The sequence below is a fragment of the Cajanus cajan genome, chromosome 2, assembly GCF_000230855.2.
Source record: "Cajanus cajan strain Asha chromosome 2, NIPB_CcT2T_4, whole genome shotgun sequence".
Lineage (NCBI taxonomy): Eukaryota > Viridiplantae > Streptophyta > Magnoliopsida > Fabales > Fabaceae > Cajanus > Cajanus cajan.
This window is the reverse complement of record NC_138518.1, coordinates 68,227,429-68,253,829: the sequence shown is the minus strand read 5'-3', so window position 1 is coordinate 68,253,829 and position 26,401 is coordinate 68,227,429. Positions and strand designations below refer to the sequence as shown.

Genomic DNA, 26,401 nt, shown 5'->3' with positions numbered 1-26,401 from the left:
CAATTTAAACACTCAACATTCGATTAGTCTGGATTTTATGCTATAGTTCACATTTAAATTTAACATCCAATGAATAGAAAATAGTGAATACACTAGTTAACAAAATTTCAACTATTGATTAGCTAAAAAGATTCTAAAGTGGCTAAATTAAGACAAATATATAAATAAAATATCGGCTACACTGGCATGTTTGTTTCCATTTTACTTGGTCTATATTACTAGCATCAATTTATGTCACATAGCTTACACGAAAATTGCACTCAAAATCAAGTGAAGAATACCAAGCTAACCGGATAATCCACAAAACTTGAAGCATAGGAAAAAAGAAAACGATAGGAACCGAAAAAGAACAAAGGGGGAAAGAATACAAAAGGAAACTTTCTTCAACATTCAAGTAGATTCACCATGGTTTGTACTCAGAAGCAACTTTTCCAACTCATAATGGTTATAAAGCACCATCTGATGGCAGTGTGCTCTGAATATTTGAAGGCATAAGGATGTTGAATCCATCTGCTGCGGTAGATACAATCATTCCAGGAATCTGTGCGTGCCAATGTAGCTCTTTCAGGTCTTTCTGACCCTGTTTTAATTCAAAACAAAATAAATAAATAAATAAATACAATTGATCATGGAGTTATATTCTACCATTCACGTAAATATTGAGTGGATCATTTGGACATACCTGATGAATAAACAATAGTTGGGGAGGCAGGTCTTCAGGAGCATTTACATGTTCTTTGGTTTTAGCTTTAAATTCAGCCTCTTCTTCCTCATCCTTTTCTAAAGAAAGGTCCCATATTCTGTGGTGGAAGATTACAAAAACTTCTTAAATTCCAAATATGTAATAATAAAAAGAGGGGCACCCTGGTACTATGAAGCTCACACGTGTATTTGGATCACAGGACACGATAAACTTGTATAATGTATGTATTAAGCATGAAGAGAGACCATTTACCTAAAAATCTCCCTTAATATTATAAAAGCAAAATGTAATTCAGCAGATAATGCTATTAATGACTTTTTTTACTCACGTGAGCTGATTATCAGATGATGAAACAGCCAATGAAGAGGCTTCATGTGGACTCCACTCAATGGATGTTATTGGGTGCTTGTGGTACTCAAAATGTGCTACTACAGAATCCCCTTCCTGCCCATAAATTAATGCACTTTTCACATCAGCTTCAATAACAAAAGCAAAATAATAAGCAGAAAGAAATCAGACAATGTGAAATTTACTTTCTAAATCATAGAAAATACAATAATAGTTTTTCACCATAATGCATCTAGAAGCTCCTTCACACATGCATTTACGTGCACTTGATTCGCAGGTATAAAATAAAAGGTCAAAAAGCATGCGAAAATGAAACAGAGGAAAATAAAGTCATCTCAGACAGCATTACAAATATTGACGTAATATGCCTACGGGCACACAAGGAAAAAAGAATAATCAGAAAAATGAAGCTGGATATAACAAAATCTAGAAATATCATTTACATGAGACATCACGTCATATGCACACAGTAATCTTCCTGTCATAACTAAGGTCAAGCTACCTATACCTTGAGCAGTCTGAGATCACGAATAGAAATAGTCCCATCATCACTCCCAGAGGCCAACATACAACTAGCCAACCTGCTCAGTATAATAAAGTACAAAGTGATGAAGGGATCTAGAATGGCAGTTGACAGAACACCGTAAAATTTATGTATTAATACCTGTTCCATGACATGACATTCACATCAGCATTGTGTGCCTTAAAAGACGCAGCTGGTGACTTCCCCAAACGGATATCCCATATTGCAATGCTTCCATCCACAGAACAAGAAGCAAACACGTGAGGTTCTGTAGGGCTCCACTGCAGGGATTAATTGAACATTACTACTCTTGTAGGATTTATAGATAAAGATAAAATGGTGATATTAGAGTGTACAGCATAAACTATATACTCAAACTACAAGAGCAACTATTGCTTTGCATATTAGTACACATACTTGCAGATCTTCAACACTAGCAGCATGTCCAATAAATGGAGCATTATCAACATTCCATGTTGTAGCAGATTTCGGCTCCCACAGATAAATAGAATTATTGCAGTCCCCTTCAAAAAAGAAGATAATTGTCAAGCTTCATATATCTGTGATAACTGAATATGAAGACATGCCAGGGAAAAATATTGCTAAAATGAAAAATGTATAACTAAATATTACCTGAGACTAGCCTTCCAGGAACAAGAGGACTCCAGTCTATTGCATAACCTTCATCTTTGTGTTTAAATTTATATAACGGGTCCTGATTAAAAACTGCAGCAACTCCTTCGACACCTTCTGTTTCAGTCTCAGCTAGAGCATTGAGGTGGGAGCTTAGGTCCCAGACCTAAAATTGATTCTCAAGTATCAGACTACGTATACTACATAGAAGACATGGCTTAGTACAGTATTTAACTTTTTTTTTTCTGATTGAAAGAGATGATGCAGAAAAATATACTCTGATCTTTAACCTTAGCTTCTGGCTGCAGCTAATAATTTAAGAATCTTCAGAAATTTAAATGTTACAATACTTAGAACTAGGCGACCACATTCGTGTCAATAAGAGTAAACTATACCAGGAGCTAGAATTTATCATATTTAATTCAAACAGTAACTCATATGAACTTTCATTAGAAGTATTATAACCCACACTACTATGGACTCAAAGAGAGCCCTGCAGTCCTAATTGATTTATCCAATATACACTAAACAAACGTGTTTTTTAAAGAATATTAACTTATGAAGTCAAGCCTTATGTTTCCATTTTTCAAATTTAATGTTTGCAACATGTGTTAGATAATTAATAATTTTAAATAGCAAAGTCCAGCCACAAAAATCATGTATTTAACTAATTTCCATCCCATTTTATGAACACTTTGATCTTATACACTCTGGCATCTGCTAATCAAAAGTCATACACAGTCAAAATAAATAGATCTTTGTCTTATCAAAACATAACCTCCCAATCCTAGAGACCCCCCTCCTCCCCCTGAATGGGGACACTTGATCCATTTAAGTGACATAATATAACTTTATTAACATCCTGTCATCCTCACATTCCTAGATTTCTCTTTTTCTGATGAATCTCAAATTCCTATATTCAATTCATACATGAACCTTATCATGCTCAAATCTCATGTAAAAACTCAAAATTGCATCATTTGGTTTATTCTTAAAAACCATAAAATGAAACTTTCAAACTACCAAGCTGAACGTTTCTAGATAATGTATGGACAGTAACCAACAAACTTTTCATCCCCCAAATAGAGAGACAATCTAGCATTACTCCCTTTATAATATTCTTCTTTGTCACCTAAGTACACCCAAAGCAAGTACCTGGTCCCAACTTCCAAGCCCTTACATGACTCCGTTCAGTAGCTAACTTCAATCTTTCAAGCAATTCTTTGAGGGTTTTGTGCAGTTTGCACCCTTTTCAGCTTAATTGAACATCCGTGAAAATGCTGAATTTATGTAATGGCTCTACTAGCGTTAACAAAATCTGGGGCATCAACCCATGGCTAAATAACAGCATTCAAAACAAAATTGAACAACACAATTGGCTGAAAAGAACTTGACCTATTAAATAATATACTCCCTCTATTCCTATTATGAACCTTTTGTCTAAGTTGCATTTGGAAACATCATTGCAAATTAAAATAACCCTCTGATAGCATGTAGGAAAGGATTGCCACTACAGAAGAGTTTAAAAGTGCTAAGTGAGAGCTCCTTTCATGAACCAAAAGAATCTGAATTCATTTATAATTAAATTAATAAAACTAAGATAATTAGTTACTTCAGGAAATAACACTCTAGAGTAATTTAACCAAATATTTACTTATTCAAGGTTCTATCCATACATCTCAGAAAACTTGAGCAGAATTTATAATGTAATGTAATTCTGAACATGCATCCAAAACCATAAAAAGCTAGGACTTATCATACATGTTGATGTTAGCCTCAGGCACACATGATCTCATGAACATTTATCATTGCACTTCCTTTTATAAAACAAAGCCGATATGAACCAACACTTTTCCAGCAGATACCCAGTTTTACTTTCATTTATTTTATCATAACATGATGATTGATGAACCTTCCATACCACATCAACTTGTCCTAGTTTTTAATTCTAAAACAAGTAAAGGTTTTCTTGAAATTAGCCTCCAATCAGAAAACTAAATCAAATGGATGAAAATTCTGACCTGCACAAGACCGGTATCAGCCCAAGCTGCACATATATGGGGATTTTGTGGCATTGAGCGTATACGATTGACACATCCTTGGTGAGTAACCTTGCGCAACTATAGATGTGAAAAACAATCAAAATGTAAGTACAATCATATTTAAAGAAGTCAAGAAATGAAACAATAAAAACACAAATGAAGAGGAAGTTGCCTGCAAACTAGGACCCTGAGCATCATTTTCGTCTTCATCCCCACTATCATCATCACTGTCACTATCCTCATCATCCATTCCAGAGTCATCAGTTCCAAGTTTAGGCACTGGCTCACGTCTCTTTCCAGAAATATTTGATACTTTAAAAATTCCAATAGAATTCCAAGAAGGTTTCTCTGCCTGTGGCACATGCATTGCCACAATATGATTTGGTCAATCAAAAGAAGTAATGGAAAAAGACAAAGGAAGCAAAGCAAGTGTACAACATAACTATGAGCGGGTACACATCAAGTTTTGTTTAGATAATTACCACTTATAATAAAAAGGAAAAGAAATTTGTATTCAAAACTCGAAATCCCTTAAAAGGGAAATTTCCTCACAAATATTTGTCTCCAAACCCAAATTTCAACTTCTTTGTTACCCCATGTGATATTTCTAACGAATAAAAAACACTAACCAACTCCAAATTGATTGATGAAACGTCCACAACCAAAAACAAAACAATCATAAGAAACAACACTGACCTGAGTCCCGGCCATGAAATATACTGTGTGGGGAAATTCTGTTCGAACCAAGCCCAGAGAATCGCGTAAAATATCAAAGCTGTCAAAAAGTCCCAAAACGATTTTATAACTCAGATTACTGTTACTAAGCAGAAAGTAAAGCAAGTTTCCATTGAAGGTGGCTAAGATTCTCCATTTGAATTGCAAAACCAAAGCCAAAGGAACTTCACATAACATCCAAATGATCCTATCATTATTAACATTTAACAATGCCAACAAAAACAAGCAGGTTCACTTATCAAAAAATCCTTAAAGTTTTGATCTCTTCCTCTCATTGGGAGCCAAACAAAAAACAAATGACATGAAAAAAAAAGGGCATGACATTGACACATACCTCAAACAGGGCCATCCAATGTGAAAGCCATGAAGAGAGTTGTAAGCAGAAGGATCACACTGAAGCTCTTCACCTTCTTCCAACTTGTCCACACCAGGTTGCCACACCTTCGCTGGAATTTGTGGCGCCGAAGATGAAGAGGACCCACCCTCTTTCTTCGACCCCTGATTATTCCCTCATAAATTTAAGCAAAAATTAAAATTAAAAAAAAAAATAGAGGTGCCCAGAAAAGACCAGCATGAAGTGAGGTTATAAAAGCATTGAATAGGGCATAAGATTAAACCTTGCTCTTGCTCTTGGCTTTCATACGATGTTTAATGCCGCGAGTCATCTTCGATTATCGCAGAGTTGGGAAAACTGAGAGAAAATCGTTAAGGCAGTGTGTTATAAAGGAGTCGCATAACATGTTAGGTCAAATTCTAAAAACAAGCATAACCCATCCAAATCACAATTCATAAAGCGTTCTGGGATTGTTTATGACTAAATAAATAGGTAAAAATCGAAACTTCGCTTGTGTGTGCCTGAAACAGAGCAAAGAGTGCAGAATGTGAATACCTGTAGGTGTTGGGGGCAGAGACAGTGTGTGGTTGAGCCACCGAATGGGGTTTTAGTTTTAGGGCTTAACTTTCAGTAATAATAATTTTTCCTATAAAATTTATGTTTATTTATAAATGATTGAAATTAAAATTTATAATTATAAATATTTTAATATATAAATTATATGACTTAAATATGTTTTTAGTCTTTTGAATTTAAGATAAATTTATTTTTGGTCCCTCAAATTTAAAACTGTTATTTTTAGTCCCTGTAATTTTTAAAAATCTTGTTTTAGTCCCTTAGGTCACCAATAACATATTTGAAAGTGACTAATTAAGACAGTTATGTAATATCAACTGGATTTAATGTGATATTTTCACCAATAGGAACACCAATAGGTAAATTTTATACAATAATGTTTGATAAGTTTCTTAACAAAATTTGAATATAAGGACTAAATTAAGATTTTTTGAAATTACAGGGACTAAAAACAACAATTTTTAATTTGAGGGATCAAAAATAGATTTACCCTAAATACTTTATTTTTTTAAAATATAATTCTATTTTTTTTGTGTATTGACATTTTATCTAGCATATTATCCGGGACAAATGTAATATATAAATTTTATAATTATATTTAATTGATAATTTATATCATACAACCTTTTGTATGAGTTATGTTAGATTTTATTTACCTGACTTTGTATTTTGTAACAAGTTAGGATATTTCTGTACTCCTGTTAATTTAATTTTTTTTTATAAAAAAAAAATTATCATACAATTAGATGTTTTATAATTTCCTTGATTTTATATTGATGATAAATATATTCCTAATTTTATTTGAAGTATTTATTCACTTAAAAAAAATATTTGATAAATATATTTTTATTTTAAAATCTTATTCATTTGTTAAAGTCACGCAGGAATAAATGATAAATTAAAAAGATGATTTTATAGACGATGGTTTTAGACGAGAGAATAAAGTAATAAATGAAATAGGCTAAACAAAAATCTGCTAAAGATTCTGTAAAAATAATAATAATAATCTGATAAAGATAAAAGGACAAAAAAAGAAAATTATAGAGAATGACATAACACTTTTGTTCTAAATCAACTTGGATATATTAAATGTAAATGAATATTTTATAAGAGTATTTTTAGATACTAGATTCGTGCAATATAGTTTTATATAAATTTTTTTTAACTTTTTATATAATTTAATTTTTTATTTATCATATTGATTTATGAATTATATGTTGATATTTTTAAAATAAATTATTAATAATTAAAAAATTATAAAGCACTATAAATTATTTATTTTATATTTAAAATATAATTTATATGTTTAAAAATATTTATTTATAAAATTTTTAGATATATAATAATCACTTAGCATGTGATATGTTTAAACTAAAATACTAATTTGTTGAAAAAATCTCAGAAAAGGGAGAGGAGACGATTGTTGTTGGAAGGGGAGAAAGAAAAAAATAATAATAGAACTAAACACTACATTGTGAGAGAGCGAATAACACCGTTCGGGCATCACCATAGAAGAGTATTTAAACGAAATTAATATATATATATATATATATATATATATATATATATATATATAAAATGATAGAATAGAGTAATAGTTGAAATAAGATATAAAAAAAATATGATAGAAGATGACCTAAGATTTTTCTTTGTTAATTTCGTAATGAGTACTTCGAGAGAATTGAACTATAGGAGAGTGAATTATACCATTGTAGCACAGAAAAATGTTTAAACAAAATTTGTGAGTGAGAGTGCGAAGAGTAAGCTCTTGTGGTGATAGGTTTTTATCAAATATATAGGAGTGAATATGAGTTAAAATTTAAAATGAGTATAAGAGAGAAAGATATGTAAATTGTTTTTATCTTGTCAAAGATGGCTAATTGGTAAAAAGTAGTAAATATAACATTAAATGTCTTAAAGACCATACTCGATGAAGAAAGACGAAAGATGGGCGAATGATACAACTTCGAGTCATAATGACTACTTTTGAAAAATTATTGTAAATAGAATAGGGCTTTGAAGAAGAAAATGAAATAATGTGACATAAACTTCGATTCCATCCAAGTGAAAGCAGTCTTTGTAAAATTTGATCTGATTTCATCTTGTAAAGTTTTGTATATAGGAACTTTTTGTTCCTTAGATCGCACTTTAAGTGTATATTTGTTTGATTAAAGTTAACTTTACTTTATCAACTTTTAAATGATATTTTATTTGATGATGTGTTTCAACGAAGAATTTTAAAATTTTTAAAAAAATTGAATTATTTTGATTTTAACTTTATCATTATTTACATCTTTATTTAAATAAATAAATTTAAATTTTTTTAATTTTTAATTTTACTTTAGATATAATAATTTGATAATTTGATTTTTGATAAAATTGACTTTAAATATATATATATATATATATATATATAGGGACGGATCTACTTGGATCATAGTAGGGACACTTGTCCTCACTACCATTTGAGACATACATATATTTTTTATCAAAAAAAGTTATATATTTTTTAAAAAAATAATTATAATAAAATAGATCTATATGTTTATATTATTATATATATAAAATATAAACTTTGAGGAGATATTCATTTATTTTATATCTATAAAATTTTTGAAGTAAATTAATTTTTATATGCGATAAATAATATTCTTTAATAATAAATCAATTTTTAAAAAATTTAATTACAATATATATATATATATATATTAATGTTCACATATATAATGTAATATATTAAAATATTAATTTTTGATAAAATAAAATTTGTAGGATGCATGTTTACCATTTGTACTTTTTATTTTTATATACATTGATTAAAAAAATTAAAATAATAAGATTGTATATGTTGATTAAAAAAATCAAAATAGGAAATATCAGAAGATTTACATGTTATTTAGAATTTTTATTATAAAATATATTTTGAAATAATTTGTCATCTAAAAATTTATATTAGATATTAAAAATATGTTTATATCATAAATAAATTAAACTTGATTTTTATAAAATTTAACATATTTATTTTTGTATTTTTATTAGTATTAAATTATTATAAAGTAGGTATTTAAGATTTTAGTTCTAACAAAATATTTTAAAAATGTTTGTAACAGATAAATAAGTCATACTTAACATATGTATTTTTAAAGAAAGTTAGATTTAAACCTACTAAACTATAATATAATCTAGTTTGACCTAGTTTATTTTTATTTTTAATTATAAGCATATGTATAAAAGCTTGTAAAAAATAATTATGATATATATATTTATACTTTAAAAAATTATTTATAAAATTTTAATATTACAAATATATGAATAAATATTGCCTCCACTATCTAAAGTTTCTGGATCCGTCACTATATATATATATATATATATATATGATATATACATATATATTAAGATTTTGAAATTAAATTTTATAAAAATAAATACTATTTATTTTTAAAAATTTTAATAATTAAAAATATATATTATATAATATTTAATAATTTTAAAAATAAATAAATATTTAATAATTAAGAGATAGAAGAGAGATAAAATATATATAAATAAGAAAAATAAAATAAATAATTTCAAGTACCTACTTTTTTTTAGAATTTAAAATTCTATTATTTTAAAAATATTTAGATTTCAAATTATATATAAAAAATTACATTTAAACAAAATATTTCATCATAAAATATTTTAAAAAATTTAACAAAATAAATTATTTCATTTAAATTCTTCAGTCAAAAATATGAAGTTTTAACAAACTTCACTTCAAAATATATTTGAACAAACTATTCTATATTTGTCTAATTTATTTTATATTTGTCTAATCTAAGTTTCCAAAATAAAATGATGTGATTGTCAAATTTTTTCAATTGGTAAAAAAAAAATAAAGAGCTTATATTAACAATAGTAACTTCGAAATCCAAATATAAACAAGTTTATTTATTAAATAAATCAAGTTAGATTTTTTTAAGAATTTAATCAATTTAAATAAAGCAAGACAATATTTAGGATATATATACAGTGTTTTAAAACCCGGACCGACCCGGCCGGTCGGACCGGGAACCGGTGGTCCAGCCGGTTCGAATCTGAAGTTGGATCGGTTATGCAGTCGACCCATTTCAAACCGGATTGAACCGGTCAATTTTCCGGTTCAACCGGTGAACCGGTGGGTCAAACCGGTTCAACCACTTTTTTTTAAATTTTTTTTAAATTTTTTTTTAAAATTTTTTTTAAAATTTTTTTAAGGGACCATAAATCACAAAAATAATAATGAAAATTGAATCTCTTAATTAAAAAGCAAGGAGTCTTATTAAATATAACAATGACTACTTGTTCTAATATATTTGTTTGCAATATATACAACTTAAATAACTTTTATAGTATATTATTAATTTTAAATTATATATTTAATAATGCAATATCTATGTAAATATTACATATATTATTTTGTGATATTAATTGCAAACATATTATATATGTACATATTATTTATATTTTTAATTTGTATTAATATACCGTTTAACATGTAATTTTTTTATGTATTTTTTTTACAAAATAAAAATAAAAATAATTTTAAATAAGATAGAAAAATTGAAATTTAAAATAAGATATGAATTTATTAAAATTTATAAGTATAAAATATATTTAATATAAATATTTTTTAATAAAAATCGAGTCATGCGGTTCAACTAGTGACCCACCGGTTCAACCTTTGACCCACTGACCCAGTACCTTAACCGGTTCGATGACTGGTCCGCTTTTTAAAACTATATATATATATATATATATATATATATATATATATATATATAACTATTTAACATCACGATAACTTTTTTTTTAGTATTATATATATACACATGTTAACTATTCAACAAAAACAACAATATTATTATTTATGCTTATAATGCTTCCGTCGTTGTATCAATCTTGTTGCATTATTTTGATATTATGTAACTAATGTTTTAGTTTGTGAAGTGCATAATTTATTTTTTATTTTTATATACAAATTTTATAATAAATAAATATTTTTAATATATTATATTACAATTAAAATTTACAATAAATAAATTTATCGTGTAAATTATATTTATATTTATGATAAATAATTATCAATTATACTAATATTCTTTTATTAGATTATTTTAACTATTGATGATTATTAAACATATTGAAATTTAATTGTAAAAAAATGATAGATTAAGATATATAAAATTTTATAAAAAAATCTAAAAACATACTTGCCAATGAAAATAGTTAAAAACAATAAGCCCCGGAAATACTTTCATTCAGAAAAATTTGTTATAATTTATATATAGAAAGACAAATTTTCATTTTTTTAAAGACTCAGATGATCTCTATAAGTTTGACCTATTTAAAGACAAATTTTTACCCATTTAATAAATCTTATTAAAAAAATAAAATTTACTCAAGATTAAGAAGAAGAAAAAAATGTTGAGTTTTTGACATTGAATACGTGTTCTAATTAGAGATTCAAACATATCATTCCATAAAAAAGCTTAGGCTTATTGATTTATTCGAAAGTAGTATTTTTCCTATTAAAAAGGTCTTATTAAATAGGCTACACTTTGACTTTATATACAAAAATTAAGACAAATTCAAGGCTTTCAAATTCCAGCCCAATTCAATTTATTTTTATCTCTCCTCACGAATAGTAAACATTCAGTAGGAGTGTTAAGGTTATGAAATTGGAAATAAGTTTAGCGAATATTTTTATTTCATAATTTAGCGAGTTATCAAAACACATGTGAAAAAAATGTCTACTACATACATAGCACACATCTAGCCACTAAAAAAAAGTGTTATTGAGATGCTTTATGTATGTTTCAGTTTTTGTTTAAAAACTTTAAAATATGAACTTCGGTAAAAGTTTTTATTTTTTATAAAATTTCCCAAATTATGCTTTAATGTTTTTAATAAAATTTTAAACACACGTTATCTTAAAAATAATATAATCGTATAAAAAATATTAATAATATATTAACTCACTTTTTGACTCATTGTGTTAACTGATTATGCAAGTTAGGTCATGCAAATTAAATAGTTGAATTACTTAACTTGTTTTTATGATTTAAGTTGATGGACTTATCAGGTTTAACCCACTTTAACATTCTTATATCATATGTTGTGAGTATTTTGATTTTCTTTTTTACGATATAAATCACAAATATTATTATGCCAAAGAGAACTTGAATGACACATGTTATGTTAGTCCCTCGTTTGGCCATTTTGGCCATTGAGACATGACTCCAACACCGTAGACAAAACACGCATCACATTGCCACCCTCAACCTTGGCCACTCTGGTAGCTGAGATAATCATATGTTAATGTCACATAATTTAGTAACATCATTCACCACCATGCTAAGTTTCATCTCCACACAAAACTTTATATTCTTATCCCCTGAGAAGACCAAGACAAACCACTTATACATTAACTTGTCACTCTTAACAACTGAACGTGTTGAGATACTCAATGTTATCAAACCTTCAAACATATGATCATAGTCACATAACTAGCGAAGAAAATAAATAAAATTAGGGAATAATTAGTCATTAGTAGTCATATTATTCAATTGGTAAACCAAAATTTATTATGATCAATATAAATAATTACATAAAATGAGATAAAATTATTATTCATTTATTACTTTTTTATATATTTGAACTCGTTTTAATTAACATTAAAGTGGTTTTTTCCCCAGATATCCTCTCTTTCTTCAAATTCCTCAAAGAGATCAGGGTCCAACATAGAAGATTACCAATGTGTCTAATTATTTAATATAATACCGGAATTGATTTGTATTTTCATAAAATTACAATCAACAGTTTTTTATTTATTTATAAACTTGCCATCATCAACGTGATAAAAATGAGTTGGGAAAGTCGACATAATTAGATAATAAAAGAAATGGTAATAACAAATAAATATATAAAAAAAATACATTTTTAAATAATAAATGGAACAAAATATATGACGTAAATTAGAGTAAAAATTGAAACATGACGAGAATTAAGTTTATATGGAAATTTCTGGAAAACTTAAAAAACAAGGGAAAAAAAATTAACTTGATGTTGATGTGTCAACCTACCTTACGCGTCCTACCCCCTACCCTAACATGTCACAATCCACATGTCGTGCTTTGGGAGTTTGCAGTTAATAAATACACGTGACTGAGCCAAAAATTCAATTCAACTTTGTCACTTTTATTTATGATTTGATGGTCAAGTTAATATGAAATGTTATGAAACAAGAAAAGTAATAAACCATATTTTTGACAGCATAGAAATTACTGAATCCTTTCCCCATAGAGATAGAAGAGAGGAGATTGATAATAGGATTGTGTTATGTTGTAAAATAAAAGTGGGATATGAATAGATATTAAAGAAATGAGTGAAAGGTGGGGAAGCATAATTACAACAACTCCTTGCCACAATGTCACTCATTGCATGGCACTTATGAGGAATGAGTGAGTGTGAGTGGAAAATGGCATCGATTAGTTTTGAGTGGCCTTTTCCGTAAACCTAACAAAATCATCATTCACATTCAGACTAATCAATCATCCCCTCTGCGTGCGTGCGTGCAACACTGGAATGCATCACCACTCTTTCTACCACATTCTCACTCCCTCCTTGCAGTGTAAAAAAACTTCAAATTACCATGCCAATAACTTTTATGCTCTGCCACCGTTTTAATAAAGTGCTTCAAAATATATCTACATCTTGTTTTTACCAATAAACTCGATCTTATAAAATTGATTTGTAATCTAAGAAAATAACATAGAAACCTTGAGCTCACCGCCGAAAAGTAACATAAATACAAAGGAAAATTGAATTTTTTCTTTTATTTAAGATTTAACTGTTACTACAAAAATTCGATTACCACCTTCCTACCATTTCATTTGTATTTGTAGTGTCCTTGTTATCTTTAATTATGTTTGGTTAGGCCGGATTATAATACTTAATCAGGTTGATGTATAATTGATAATATTCAATTGATAATACAATTTAATATTTATAAAAGAAAGAATTATGAATGTAATTTAATTTTATAAAATTATTTATAAAATAAAAATTATTATGCACTTATGATCATTGTGCTATATTAAACTCACTTTGTTTTACCAATGAAATTGTAGACCAAATTGAAGTTAATTAAAGTAGCGAACGAGTGGGTGAAATGAATATTTAAATATACTTTTAATTTTTTAAATTTATATTAAATTTAATTTTAATTCTTAAAATTTAAAATTGTTATTTTTAATTTATGTAATTTTAAAAATTATTTTAGTTTTTTAAATTATCAATAATATATTTGAAAGTAATATTTTGATATAATTATACAATATTAATTATACTTAATTAACAAAATTTATATATAAAAATTAAAATATATTTTTTGAAATTATAAGATAAAAAAATTAATTTAGAATTTAAAAGAGTAAAAATAAAATTAATTTGAAGGAGAAAAAGATATTTAAGCCGTGAGTAAAACTCCGTTGTGTGGAAAGCAACGTGGAAAATGAAGAGCGGGTAACAAGGAGAGAGAGAGAGAGAGAGGTTTTTACACAATCGAGTTGGGGGCCATGGAAGAAGAAGAAGAAGGGCTTGCCATGCTCATCACTCACTCTCTCTCTCCGTCTTTCACCCCTTCACTACCCAGGTCTCCTCCTTTCTCCTAGATCTACTTACCCTTTTTTCCAATTTCTTCTCTTTTTCCTCCACACTTTACTTTTATGCTTTTTCTCAACCTCCTCCCTTCATAAACCATAACAAGGTTGATCCTTTTTTTAAACCCACTTCGTTACTTTCTTTCTTTCTTTCTGCTATGGAGTGTGCACTCATTAACAATATGCTCACCGATACCATAACCTAGATAGATATTTAGATTTTCTGTTGCTTCTCTTGTTTTGTGTCTGTTTGTTGCTACATTAAATTGTGAAACTTATGAAGACAGATGACTTGGCCCTTGCTTGCCCGTGTGCTTGTTTTTGCTCTTTTAAATTGTAATAGAGAAAATTAACTGCTGCAATTTGATGGTTCTTAATCTTGTCATTGTTCCTTGTGTTTTGTTGGTATCAACTTGGGAGTCTCATTGTTATCATAGTAGTTTGAGCATGTTTACAGCAAATTCTTGCTTAAGTGAAAAGGAAAGAGGTGGACTTGATTCGGACACAGATTGAAAAAAACGATAATTTAGAAACATGCTGAGACACACAAGTAAGAACCATATTCTATTGCGGTTAGAGGCAATTTCCTTGCTTTAACAGCAGAGGCAAGTTTGAGTTCATCACTAGGTCCACTCTCGAAGCTGTCCGGATGTGTATTCTTGTATGTTAATCAGAGTGTAGAATATTGATAATGCTTGATTGTAGGCTTTCTGAAGGAGGATTGTTAGAAGGGATGGATCACTTTGGTTCTCAATGTGTATAAAATACAATTTCTTATGCGTGACAAGTGATAGGATGAATGGCTTAGTGAACTTGCATCAAACTTGGCTGTAAGCAATCGTTTCAAAGATCAGAGTCTAACATGCCTATTTATTGTTCACTATTGGTTGCTCAGAATCCTTAATCTATAAGGGTATGTTTGGTAGGTTAAGGAAAGGGAGGCAAAATTTTCATTTCTAATGAATAGTCTTTAATTTGATAGTTTTTTGAAAATAAATAAAAAAATAACAAATTAGCGTAAAGTTAATGTTCTAAACTTCTATTTTTATTTATTTATTTATTTTTATTATTTTATTTTATTCTATTTTTTATTTTTATAAATTTTATATAAATATCTTAATTTTTAAATATTAAAAATAAGCCTTACCTTCTCTCTCAAACATACCCTAATTGTTTGTTTTTACCATCTCTTCACCTAGATTCATATTTGAACATCTATGCTTCAAGTGTCTGTTTTAACCGAGTGATTGTCATTATTGGATAAACAACATATTGTCTGGATTATGTTATTGTTTCATTGTCAGTGTTATACCAAGGAAAAGCTTTTGCTTTAGCACCTTGAATCTCTTGTGTTTAAATTGATATTAAAAGATATCTTCTTGATCCTTGAAATATGCAGTAGGTCAGTCTTAATTTGGAGTAGAATATCAATTTGTGCATTGGTTTTGGGTCTGATTTTAAGCTTTTTCCTATGTATCATGCTGGTCTTCCTCTGCATCTTTGTTCTACTAAATGGAATAAAGTTTATGAATATCTGTGATCATCCTTTTCACAGACGGTCCTTCTTTGACATTGATGATTACTCCGTAGATGACTTCTACAGCCTTGTAATGGCAGCTGGAAAGTCTGGAAGTTTCAGGATGGCGGAACCTCTAAAGCATCCATCTAAGAAGTTTCGAAGAGATAGGAGCAGGGGAAAATCATCTGGAAGGTCCTCCAGGGATGAAGCTATGGAACAACAAATTTGGAAAGATTTGCCTGAGGATCTATTTGAGCCTGTGATTGCACGTCTTCCCTTTGCCACATTTTTCCGCTTCCGCTCTGTATGCCAACGATGGAATTCCTTGCTGACTTCTCAAAGTTTTTCTCAGCATTGTGCTCAAGTCCCACGAGCAAACCCATGGTTTTACATAAGTCATGAACATGCAAATTCGGGATCCATGTATGACCCTTCTATGAAGAAATGGTACCATCCCACTATATCAACACTGCCTGCGAAGTTGATGGTTCTACTTCTACCAGTGGCTTCTGCAGGGGGTCTAGTTTGCTTTCTTGACATTTATCATCAAAATTTATATGTTTGTAACCCTTTGACTCAATCATTAAAGGAATTACCAACTCAGTCAGTTAGGCTCTGGTCTCGTGCTGCTGTAGGGATGACAGTAAATGGAAACTCAACTGGTACTGGCTACAAGATCCTATTGGTGGGTTGTGATGCAGAATATCAAATTTATGATTCAGTAACAAAGTCTTGGAGCCATCCAGGAAACATGCCTGCAGATATCAAGCTGCCTCTGTCACTCTATTTTAGGTCACAAGCCATTTCTATCGATAGCACCCTGTACTTCATGCATTCAGATCCCGAAGGGATTGTATCCTATGACATGGCAACTGGGGTTTGGACACAGTACATAATCCCCGCACCATCGGATCTGACTGACCGCACACTGGCTGAGTGTGATGGCCGGATATTGCTTGTGGGGTTGCTCACGAAGAATGCAGCCACATGCATATGCATATGGGAGCTGCAGAAGATGACTTTCTTGTGGAAGGAGGTTGACAGAATGCCAAACGTATGGTGCTTGGACTTTTATGGGAAGCACGTTAGAATGACTTGCTTGGGAAACAAAGGCTTGCTCATGCTATCCTTGAGATCAAGACAAATGAATCGATTGGTTACCTACAACATAGCAAGTAGGGAATGGGTGAAGGTTCCTAGCTGTGTGGTGCCACATGGAGGAAAGCGGCAATGGATAACACATGGTACTGCATTTTATCCATGCCTCACTATAATGGCTTGATTTAGCTTGTATAATATGGCGATGGCCCGAGAATGCTTCCCAGTTACCACAAATCATGAGGTTCTTTGCGATTTGCTGGCCATTAATGCTGATGTAGGAATGATAATGTTCATTGCTGGTTAACAAAGCAGATGGAAAATGATGCGGGTTTTTAGTACTTAATGTTTTCTCCATGCTCTCAAGCGTGCACTTGGTGAAGGTTGTTTTCAAGACTTTTCTCTGTATATGAAGAGGGACAATAAGAGGTTTTTATGTTTCTCGTCTCAATGCAACCACCTAGAAGGTTGTGAAGGTTTAATTCCTGTTAGTATCATTCATATTTTCAAGCTGGAAGGTCCAAAATGGGGCTGGAATTATTAGCTATAATTTTTTTCTTCAGGGAAAATACATTCAAAATTGAAGCCTCGTGAGTCAACGGAGAGGCATATGAAGAGCCTCAAACGTTCTCAACCTGGCCTCTCCCTTAACAGGGAACTATAAATATGGGTGTTTCTGGTGTCACTTAGCCACTTCATGCTGAATCTTTGCTCTTGCAGTCTTGCATTGTATAAGATTATGTTTTTACACAAATTTGTGACTTTAAAAGAAGTCGTGATCTCTGTTCCACACTTGTGCTTAACTGCTGTTTGCGTAGTACAAACCGTAGCTTTTGTCGGACTGCTTCTAGCATGTCACACGGTGAAGAAGCTGGGATTCTAATTTTGATGCCTCCCTCCAACTTCTAATTAATGCAGTACACTTCAAGTTAAGGTCATTCTTATTTTACGGTTTATTATAGATTTATAGTTGTCTATTTTAAGACGGTAGGAACAAAGAACAACAACCACTATGATTACTGTCAAAAAAAAAAAAAAAAACTATGATTCTATGCAACCACCACGATTTGTTGCGCCGATCAAGATGAAGGAAGATCTCTTTTAATTTTTCAGGTTTCTAACTTGTTGTGGCCGATGGAAAGACAAAGGCTATCTTTTGGGGGTTAAATAAAGAATAAAGAAATATTTAAAAAATAAATTAATCATTATCTGGGAGCAAAGTAAGAAATATATTCACGATGCTAATAATGTAAAAAAATTGGACTCCGATACTAATTGACGTTATTTTATTAGAAAAAAAAGACATTTCGTGCCTTTATTTTGTGTCTTTATTGTATTAAAAAAAATTTACTTATAAAAAAAGTAGTTAGTGAAAAATAAATAAAAGATAATATAGTTTATATAAAAATAAAAATTAAAAATAGTTATTAAAAGTGATATTTTTTATATATATTAATATAGATTTATTAATTTTTAGTTCTTAAATTTGATTAAAAAATATTTTTTAAAATTTTTTAAAATAAAAAAATATAATAATAAAAAAAAATAAAGATTAAAGTGATTATTAAAAAGGGTAAATTAGATAATTAAATTAGATAATTAAATTATATATATATAAGTTAGATAATATTAGTTTGTGAATTGGTCCCTCTAATTAAAGTGATCATTAAAGTCACTTTGTGACTTGGTCCCTCTTTTAAATCCTTCCGATGGAAGTAAAAAAATTTAAACAAAAAAGCAAACCTTCCTCACACGTGTTAAAGAATAAATAGAAATAGAAAATGGAGTATTTAAAAATTAAAACTCAAAGCCGCACGAAAACGTGCCTCAGAGAGTCAGAAGTCTTTTGGAGTCCTGGCGCTTCTCGTGCTCCTGCTCGCGGTTCGTTTTACTCTCTCTTTCTTCTTTACGCATTCCACTTTTCGTAACGCCCTCAGAATCAGTCGTGTTCACTGTTTCCTCGCTCCGTTGCAAGCCCTCACTGCATCATGATAGCAGTGAAACGCGAATTGGTTGACGATGGCGATAGCAGTAGCATAGCATGACGGCTCCGAACTCCGTGACGCCGATTACCAAACTCCGAAAGGCCGTCGAGCTCGCCGTCTCGAACATGATTCATGGTACTTTACTTTTATTCGTTGTGCTTTCCGCATTCTTGATCTTAATCCCAATCTTCCGATTAAGAATAAATATACGAGTGCGAATGTATATTTGCAATCCCGTAGGCATCACCGCCATTCTTCCCATTCCGATTCATAATCTTCGTCCTCCATCTCTGATAACAGACGCATTTCTTTTAATTATATTATTTTGTATTATTATTATTATTATCATGTATGTGCTATGCTTCAAAGGATTTATGGACCTTGCAATTTTTATAGCTTTGTGTTCTCACATCCTTTACGAATCACGATCCGTGAATCTTAGTTTATCAGAAGAATACAAGTAATAATTTCTGACCATTGTAAGGGGGACCGGGGAATGGGATGAATGTTCATTTTCCAACATTTTGATCTCTCTTGGAATCCTTTTTGTTCCATTTTATTTTGTCATTTTCTTTTTGTGCTCGGTGTTCGGTAATGATGTGAATTGTGAAATGGAATTATAATTACGACTATGAAAATTTATAATCTTTCTCGATATACCGGTTTTAAAATTGAAAAAAATAAAATTACATATTTTACCTATAATAAAATAGAAAAAGAATTGGAATATTAAAAAATATTAGCCAAGAAAAATTACAACTACTAAATAATAAAATTAGGAAAAAAAAGTATTCACTTATCCTAAATGTTATTTTTTTTTTATAAATAGGCACGTAAACGTTAATTTTATCCTAATAAATCTTAAGAATTTATCTTGTTTTAAAATTTATCTTAAAAATTTAATTTTGTCTCGATTAAAATTAATTTCATTATAATTATATTTATCATTTATCATTTTACAAATAGTTTTTTAATTAATTTAGAGTTTAAGTAATTATCTTAAATGTCAATCATTTAATAATATTTTTATTTTTAATTACAACTATTTTATATATAATAAAATATGAATTAAATTGACTAATAAAAATCTAATGAAATTAGGAGATAAAATATTATGCATTACTTAACATCCCTAAAATATTTGAAGATATAGAAAAAATATATTATCCACAAAAACAATTAAAAGAGAAAAGAATTAACAAATATTATCGACTTAAAATATGAAAAATATTAATAAGAAATATTCCGCATTTACTCTTCATTAAAAAGATAGCGAAGTTTAGATTTTTCCTAAACTGCTAGCTGCACACTTTTTCCCCTTTAAAGTTTTCATTTCCTTCACATTATCAGGTCATGTCTGATTTTAGGGTTTTGCGGCCATGGGTCATGCTTTGCATGAACGGGTTTCCCGCTGAGGTCTTAGCTTTTTCTTTCTTCTAACATTATTTTCTTGCATGTGTTTCACATTTTTATTTCTTTGATTAATTTCGTCAAATCCGTGTTCTCATTTCATGTTCTTATTAAATTTTTCGGTTCTTTGACTCTCTTTTTGATTGTTTCTTTTGGCTTTGAAATGATTGCATGTTTATCTCTCACTTGTTCTTTACTTTAACTTTGTTTCATGAATTTGATTCTCTGCTTAATTTTACCAATTCCATGTTTTCATATCATGATCTTTGTTAATTTTCAGTTCTTTGGCTTTCTTTCTTATTGTCATTTTTAGCTTTCATATAATTTATTAATAATTTCTCAGGTTATGTAATGTTTCTTTTATAGTACATATATGTATTTTACCCTTCTTATGTATGTATAAACACTTTTTTCTCAAGATGTGTTTAGAGTTGTATATGTGTCTGTATGTTTGTCTGTTGAAGGGTTTGTCTTTTTCTGAATTCCGGTGCATATTACCGAATTATTGGCTGATTTGGCTATACCTACAGCTCAACCATCAATATTTCTATTCATTGTTTTGTGAATTTTTTTCTGCCCTCTGTATTATTGAGGACTAGCAAAGATTTTAATTTAGTTTTTATAATTCAAATTTTTAATTTCATTTTTAAAACCGGTATATTGAGAAAGTTTAATTAAATCAAAATGAATATAGGAAGATGTCTATGTGGAGGAAATTGGAAGTGAATGTTGTTCCTTTTTTTGGATAATTTCCACATTTAATATTTTGGCTGATTCCATGTTCACGTTTCAAGATATATTTTTTTTTATTTATGTTTTTCGGTTCTTTACCTTTCTTTTTGATTGTCTATATGTGTGACATTATTTTCCAAATTGGGTTGATTCTGTGTTCTTGTTTCATGAATCTCCAATCTCTACAAGTATGACATTATTTTCCAAATTTTTCCCTAATACGGTTGTTGTTTGCATGGTTTGTTTTCCTCAGACTCAATCCATTTGTCTCATAAGATATGAACATAGTTTTTGTATTTATTATTCGATGTGTGCCTTTAATTGTCTTAACTCAAAATGGCAGGGCCTCTTGAGTTTTGAGGCAAGGTTTTTCAATTTTTTTTCAGTTTTACAGCTTTAGCCTTTAGAGCATCTTTATTAACTTCTCTTGCTGAAGAATAAGTTCCAAGATTTTTATTAGTTTCATTATTTTAAAAAAATTATTTTATTGTTTGAACCTGAGAGTTCTATCATACATTCTTTTGTCTAAGAAAGTTTTGTCACACAGATTATTAGGTGCTTTATAAAATTTATAATATTATTTTTTCCATGGTTAAAGTATTAGCTAAATAGTTCTTCTGCAGACAACTTGAGAGGGTGATGCAAAAATGAAAGCCTTGTTTGCAATTTTTTGGAAGAGTGGAAAAATTATGTTTATGCCTTTTAAGGAACATAATTGTGAGAGAGAAATAGGGAGCCCACAAGAATGAAAGATCAACCATAATGAAACGAGGGCCAATATATCTAGGCTTGGTACAAAACTAAGCCTGAAGGTTCGATGTAGAACATTATTTCATAGGGGATAGTCACCCAAGTAATCAAGTGATCTAATCGTCATTATTTAGGCCCTATAAGGAATTTTTTTAAGTAGTTAACTAGTTAGGTAGCTATAAATTGAAGCAGAGAAAAATGTAAAGGAAATCAGTTAATTGGTTGCAAGAAAGGGTCACAAGAAAAACAATTAATATGTGTCTATAAAAATAAATGACGGTAAAAGTAAACTCATTTTCTTTTTGAAGTTGTTTGCTATGCTATATAGTGTCTTAACTCTGTTTAAAAATGTTTTCCTGAAGTCTGTTTTCAATTTTCCTTGCTCTTTCCATTCTATAGATTTTATGTTGGAGAGCTTGATGTTTTATCTTGAGTTGAGAAAAATTTCTATTGTATAAAATTAGGTTTGTATTGTACAAAATTCTTAAAACTACCAGGCTTGGCTGGTTGTTCAAATACCTTGTGTTGATATGCGTCTTCAAGAGTTAGGACTTGATAAAAAGAGTTTGTTCTTTGGTAAATGGTAAAATAGATTGAGTGCTTGAATGCAGCTTATCTCTTGGTAAAATGTAATAGCAAGTCTTTGCAAAATTGATTTTATTCAAAATTAAATTTAAAGGAATGTGATTTATTTTTTGACCTTTTATTTAAAAGGAAGTTAGTAGGAAAATTTAGTATAATATTTTTATCGAAAACAAAAGCTACCTAAAGTTCCTTCAACTCAAAATTAATTTATCAACCCAAAATCAAATATATTAATTTTGTTTAAAATCTTGTTTTGTATCCCACTCAAGCTAAGAATATGGCTAGAACATTCCTTTCAAGACTTGGACAATCCTCTTCCCTCAAGCTAGTATTGGACCACTTGAAATGTTCACTCCTTCAAATAGGATATACTAGATGTGTAGTTCTAGGTGTAAGATGTGTTTGTTAAAAGCCCTACATTGGCTAGGAATATGGCTAGACTACTCCTTATCGCAATTTGTCAATCATCTTCCCTTGAGTTGGCCTTTTGGGAGTGAGTTAAGCCAAATCTGTTTCTAATGCCATTCATTACAAGATTTCCTTAATTTTTTTTATCAATATTATTTCTTAGATATTAATAGCCATTTGCTAGCTTTTTCTTCTTGTCTTTTATGTGTGTTTAATTTTACACTCCTTGCTCTTTTTAGGATGAGAATTGAACTTGGAACTTTTACTTCCTTGATGCATTGTTTGCTTTTTACAGGATAGAAATTTGGTTTCCCAAAAATTTGAACCAAACACTAATTGACAAAGTTGTGAAGGGAGATGAGATGGAATGCATGAAAGGTGAGGCTAATCTAGCCCTGAGTTAATTTAAATCTTGCAGCCTATTTATGCTTAAAACTTCTATCATAATTATATTGTTTCAGCATTTGTGAAACTTGGAATGTGAAAAGAATGATCATAAAAATATATAGTATGAAGTTGAAATGGCCTGTGGCTGCGAATAGAAATCCAAAAATGATTGCCAGAAAAGTATATTTGTTGAAGCATGTATTTGACAAGCTAAGTCAATGATGATGGATATATGGTTGAAGGTATATGGTTTAAGGTTGTGGCTGAAATATTTTTTGACTTTTGAGTGTTATCCTGTTTCACAGTGGTCAATCATTGTTATATATATATACACACATATATTATATTATGCTTGGGAGAGGAGTGGGCTTACTAGGTTGCAAGTGTATGAAAGCCAAAGGGGGAATAAGGGGTAGAATATGTTGAGAGAAATTTGTGAATAAAAACCAAGCTAGCTGGTATACTTGGAGTGAAAAAAAGAATAGAATTCTTGTATAACACCAAAATGCAAGGAAGAGGAAAGATAAAGTGATGGAGCACTTTAGGATTCTGCATAACTACTGTATCTATGTGCATGTTTTTTGTTCTAAAGTTTTCTTTTAAGGATTTTACCTCTATTGTAAGGAGCTAGACTCCAAATTTTCTTGGTCAACCTAATTCTTGTTTATGTCTTTTGGTTGCATACGCCACTTCCTTTTGTGATTTAGGATAAGTATTTTGATTCTAGAAAACATAGCACCAAAAGCATTATTAAGAGGGTGAGGTGATAAAATATTTTTATGCAAAAGATGGTTTTCTTTAAGAATTGGTTACATGAGATGAGTATTAATTTAAAGTAATTCATAAAGTTACAATCGTATAAGAAAGACAAATGACTTTTAGAAAGAGTCCTTAGAATAATAAGAAACCTTTATCATATTTTAGTACTGTTTTGATTGAGAATTGATTAATACATCTAAAGTTTATTTGAATTTAGATAGGAATCTACTTTTAGCATAATTTGACCAGTTTTAAAACACTAAAATAAATTGACAAGTTTTTCTTTCTTTCTCTCTTTGTTTTTCAAGAGAAAAAAAATGAACATAAATTATCGAATGTTGATTTGATGCGAATAATTTCAATTTGATTTATGTAATTTAAGAATAATATAAGCTTCTAAGGTTTGTAAATAAGTATTTTTTATACATATTTTAAAGATGTATGTATTTTGTTATGATGTGTATTACTATAATAAATTGTTTTTCCGTTGTTAGCGAATAAATAATAGGCTGTGTAGAGCAAACATTATTGCATCTTTTATTTCAATCTAAAACTTGAAAGACATAGCTATTCACTTCTGATTTTATTGAATGTGTCTATTGGAATTAAGGAACAACCTATATGGGATTGGGAATATCATATGGTTGTGATACTTTAGAGTTTTTTTTTTTGGTGTTGATACTTTAGAGTTTAGTTATATTTATTGATTTTTTTTTTTTATAACTTTTCTAATGTTGTTTTGGTGATGAATTTTCAAGTGAAGGTAGCATTTTGGAATTTTGATAAAAGACTATGAGAACTTATCACTTGGGTGAGACTATCTTATGGAGAGCTTGAAAAGATCCAACACCAAAGAGATGAGGGAAACATTAGAAAACACTTTTACATTTATGAGTTTGTTTATTATATTTTGAATTTCATTTTTATTTTAATTTCTTTTTGTAAAGGCCTTTCTCTTGGTAATGGTTTTGAGAGGTTCTAAGTGCCTACTCAAACTTCTATTTTTCTGTTAATTTCATTTATTAATTTTTGTTAGATATTGTGAAGGTGTGATGGGAGACTATTGAGTGTCCAACAAAATTATCACGTAGGAACGCGTCTAGTTTTTTTATTTTACTTTCTTTAATGATTTTGTCTCTGTTCCTTATCTATGTAAAAATTAGTTATATTTATATAATGATTATTTTAGTCGACAAATGATGGAAAGTGGTATATGATCTTTTTATGCATAACTCAGATGTCAAAAAATTTAGACGATTATTATTATATGTATTTTGTATTCATTGTACGAAAATATAAGGCATGAAAGCCATATATATTTGTTTTTGTCCCTCATCTAGATAAAAATTGGTTGTACTTATATGATAATTATTTTAGTCGATAAATGATGATAAAGGTGTATGATTTTTTTTATGTCTTATTCTGATGTTGAAACATTGAGACGGTTGTTATTAGATACATATTGTATTCATTGTGAGAAAATATAGGGCATGGAAGTCCTATATATTTGCCTTTGTCCCTCATCTTTATAAAAATTGGTTGTATTTACATGATTATTTTAATCGACAAATGATGAGAGAGGTATATGATCTTTTTATACCTGGTCTTGATGTCGAAAAATTGAGAAGGTTGCTTTTGTCCCTCATCTTGGTAAAAATTGGTTGTATTTACATGATGATTATTTTTTCGACAAATGATGAAAGAGGTATACGAACTTCTTATGCCTAATCCTGATGTCAAAAAATTGAAATGGTTATTATTAGATGCATGTTGTATTCATCGTGAAAAAATATAGGGCATGAAAGTCCTATATATTTGCCTTTGTCCCTTATCTTGATAAAAATATGTTGTATTTACATGATGATTATTTTTGTCGACAAATGATGAAAGAGGTATACGATCTTTTTATGCCTGATCCTGATGTCAAAAAATTAAGACGGTTATTATTAGATGCATGTTGTATTCATCATGAAAAAATATATGACATGAAAGTTCTATATATTGCCTTTGTTCCTCATTTCGGTAAAAATTGGTTGTATTTACATGATGATTATTTTTTTGACAAATGATGAAAGAGGTATATGATCTTCTTATGCCTGATCCTGATGTCGAAAAATTGAGACAGTTATTATTAGATGCATGTTGTATTCATCGTGAAAAAATATAGGACATAAAAGTTCTATATATTTG

The 26,401-nt window shown here is 29.4% G+C and overlaps 2 protein-coding genes across 8 annotated transcripts; one reads left to right on the top strand and one right to left on the bottom strand.

Annotated features, from left to right (window-relative positions):
- Positions 1 to 139: 139 nt before the first annotated feature.
- Positions 140 to 5,958, bottom strand: LOC109810735 (Transducin family protein / WD-40 repeat family protein). The gene is made up of 13 exons (XM_020374280.3): positions 5,874 to 5,958; positions 5,602 to 5,675; positions 5,319 to 5,482; positions 4,946 to 5,024; positions 4,422 to 4,601; positions 4,229 to 4,327; positions 2,208 to 2,373; positions 1,992 to 2,098; positions 1,716 to 1,855; positions 1,560 to 1,632; positions 1,032 to 1,147; positions 683 to 800; positions 140 to 580 (listed from the first exon to the last, which is right to left on the bottom strand). Exons 2-13 carry the CDS (start codon positions 5,647 to 5,649, stop codon positions 446 to 448), a joined length of 1,425 nt encoding a protein of 474 aa, XP_020229869.1. The 5' UTR covers positions 5,650 to 5,675; positions 5,874 to 5,958; the 3' UTR covers positions 140 to 445.
- Positions 5,959 to 14,404: 8,446 nt separating this feature from the next.
- LOC109810697 (F-box only protein 6) lies at positions 14,405 to 25,246 on the top strand. Of its 7 annotated transcripts, none has more exons than XM_083068814.1 (5): positions 14,405 to 14,571; positions 16,134 to 19,076; positions 19,194 to 19,315; positions 23,361 to 23,443; positions 24,970 to 25,246. In XM_083068814.1, exons 1-2 carry the CDS (start codon positions 14,495 to 14,497, stop codon positions 17,377 to 17,379), a joined length of 1,323 nt encoding a protein of 440 aa, XP_082924940.1. In that variant the 5' UTR covers positions 14,405 to 14,494; the 3' UTR covers positions 17,380 to 19,076; positions 19,194 to 19,315; positions 23,361 to 23,443; positions 24,970 to 25,246. The 7 variants fall into 7 exon arrangements, with proteins under 7 accessions (XP_082924940.1, XP_082924938.1, XP_082924941.1 ...); XM_083068812.1 differs by having other exon boundaries at positions 19,171 to 19,315; XM_083068815.1 differs by adding an exon at positions 23,527 to 23,694 and having other exon boundaries at positions 16,134 to 19,315.
- The last annotated feature ends 1,155 nt before the right edge of the window (positions 25,247 to 26,401 follow it).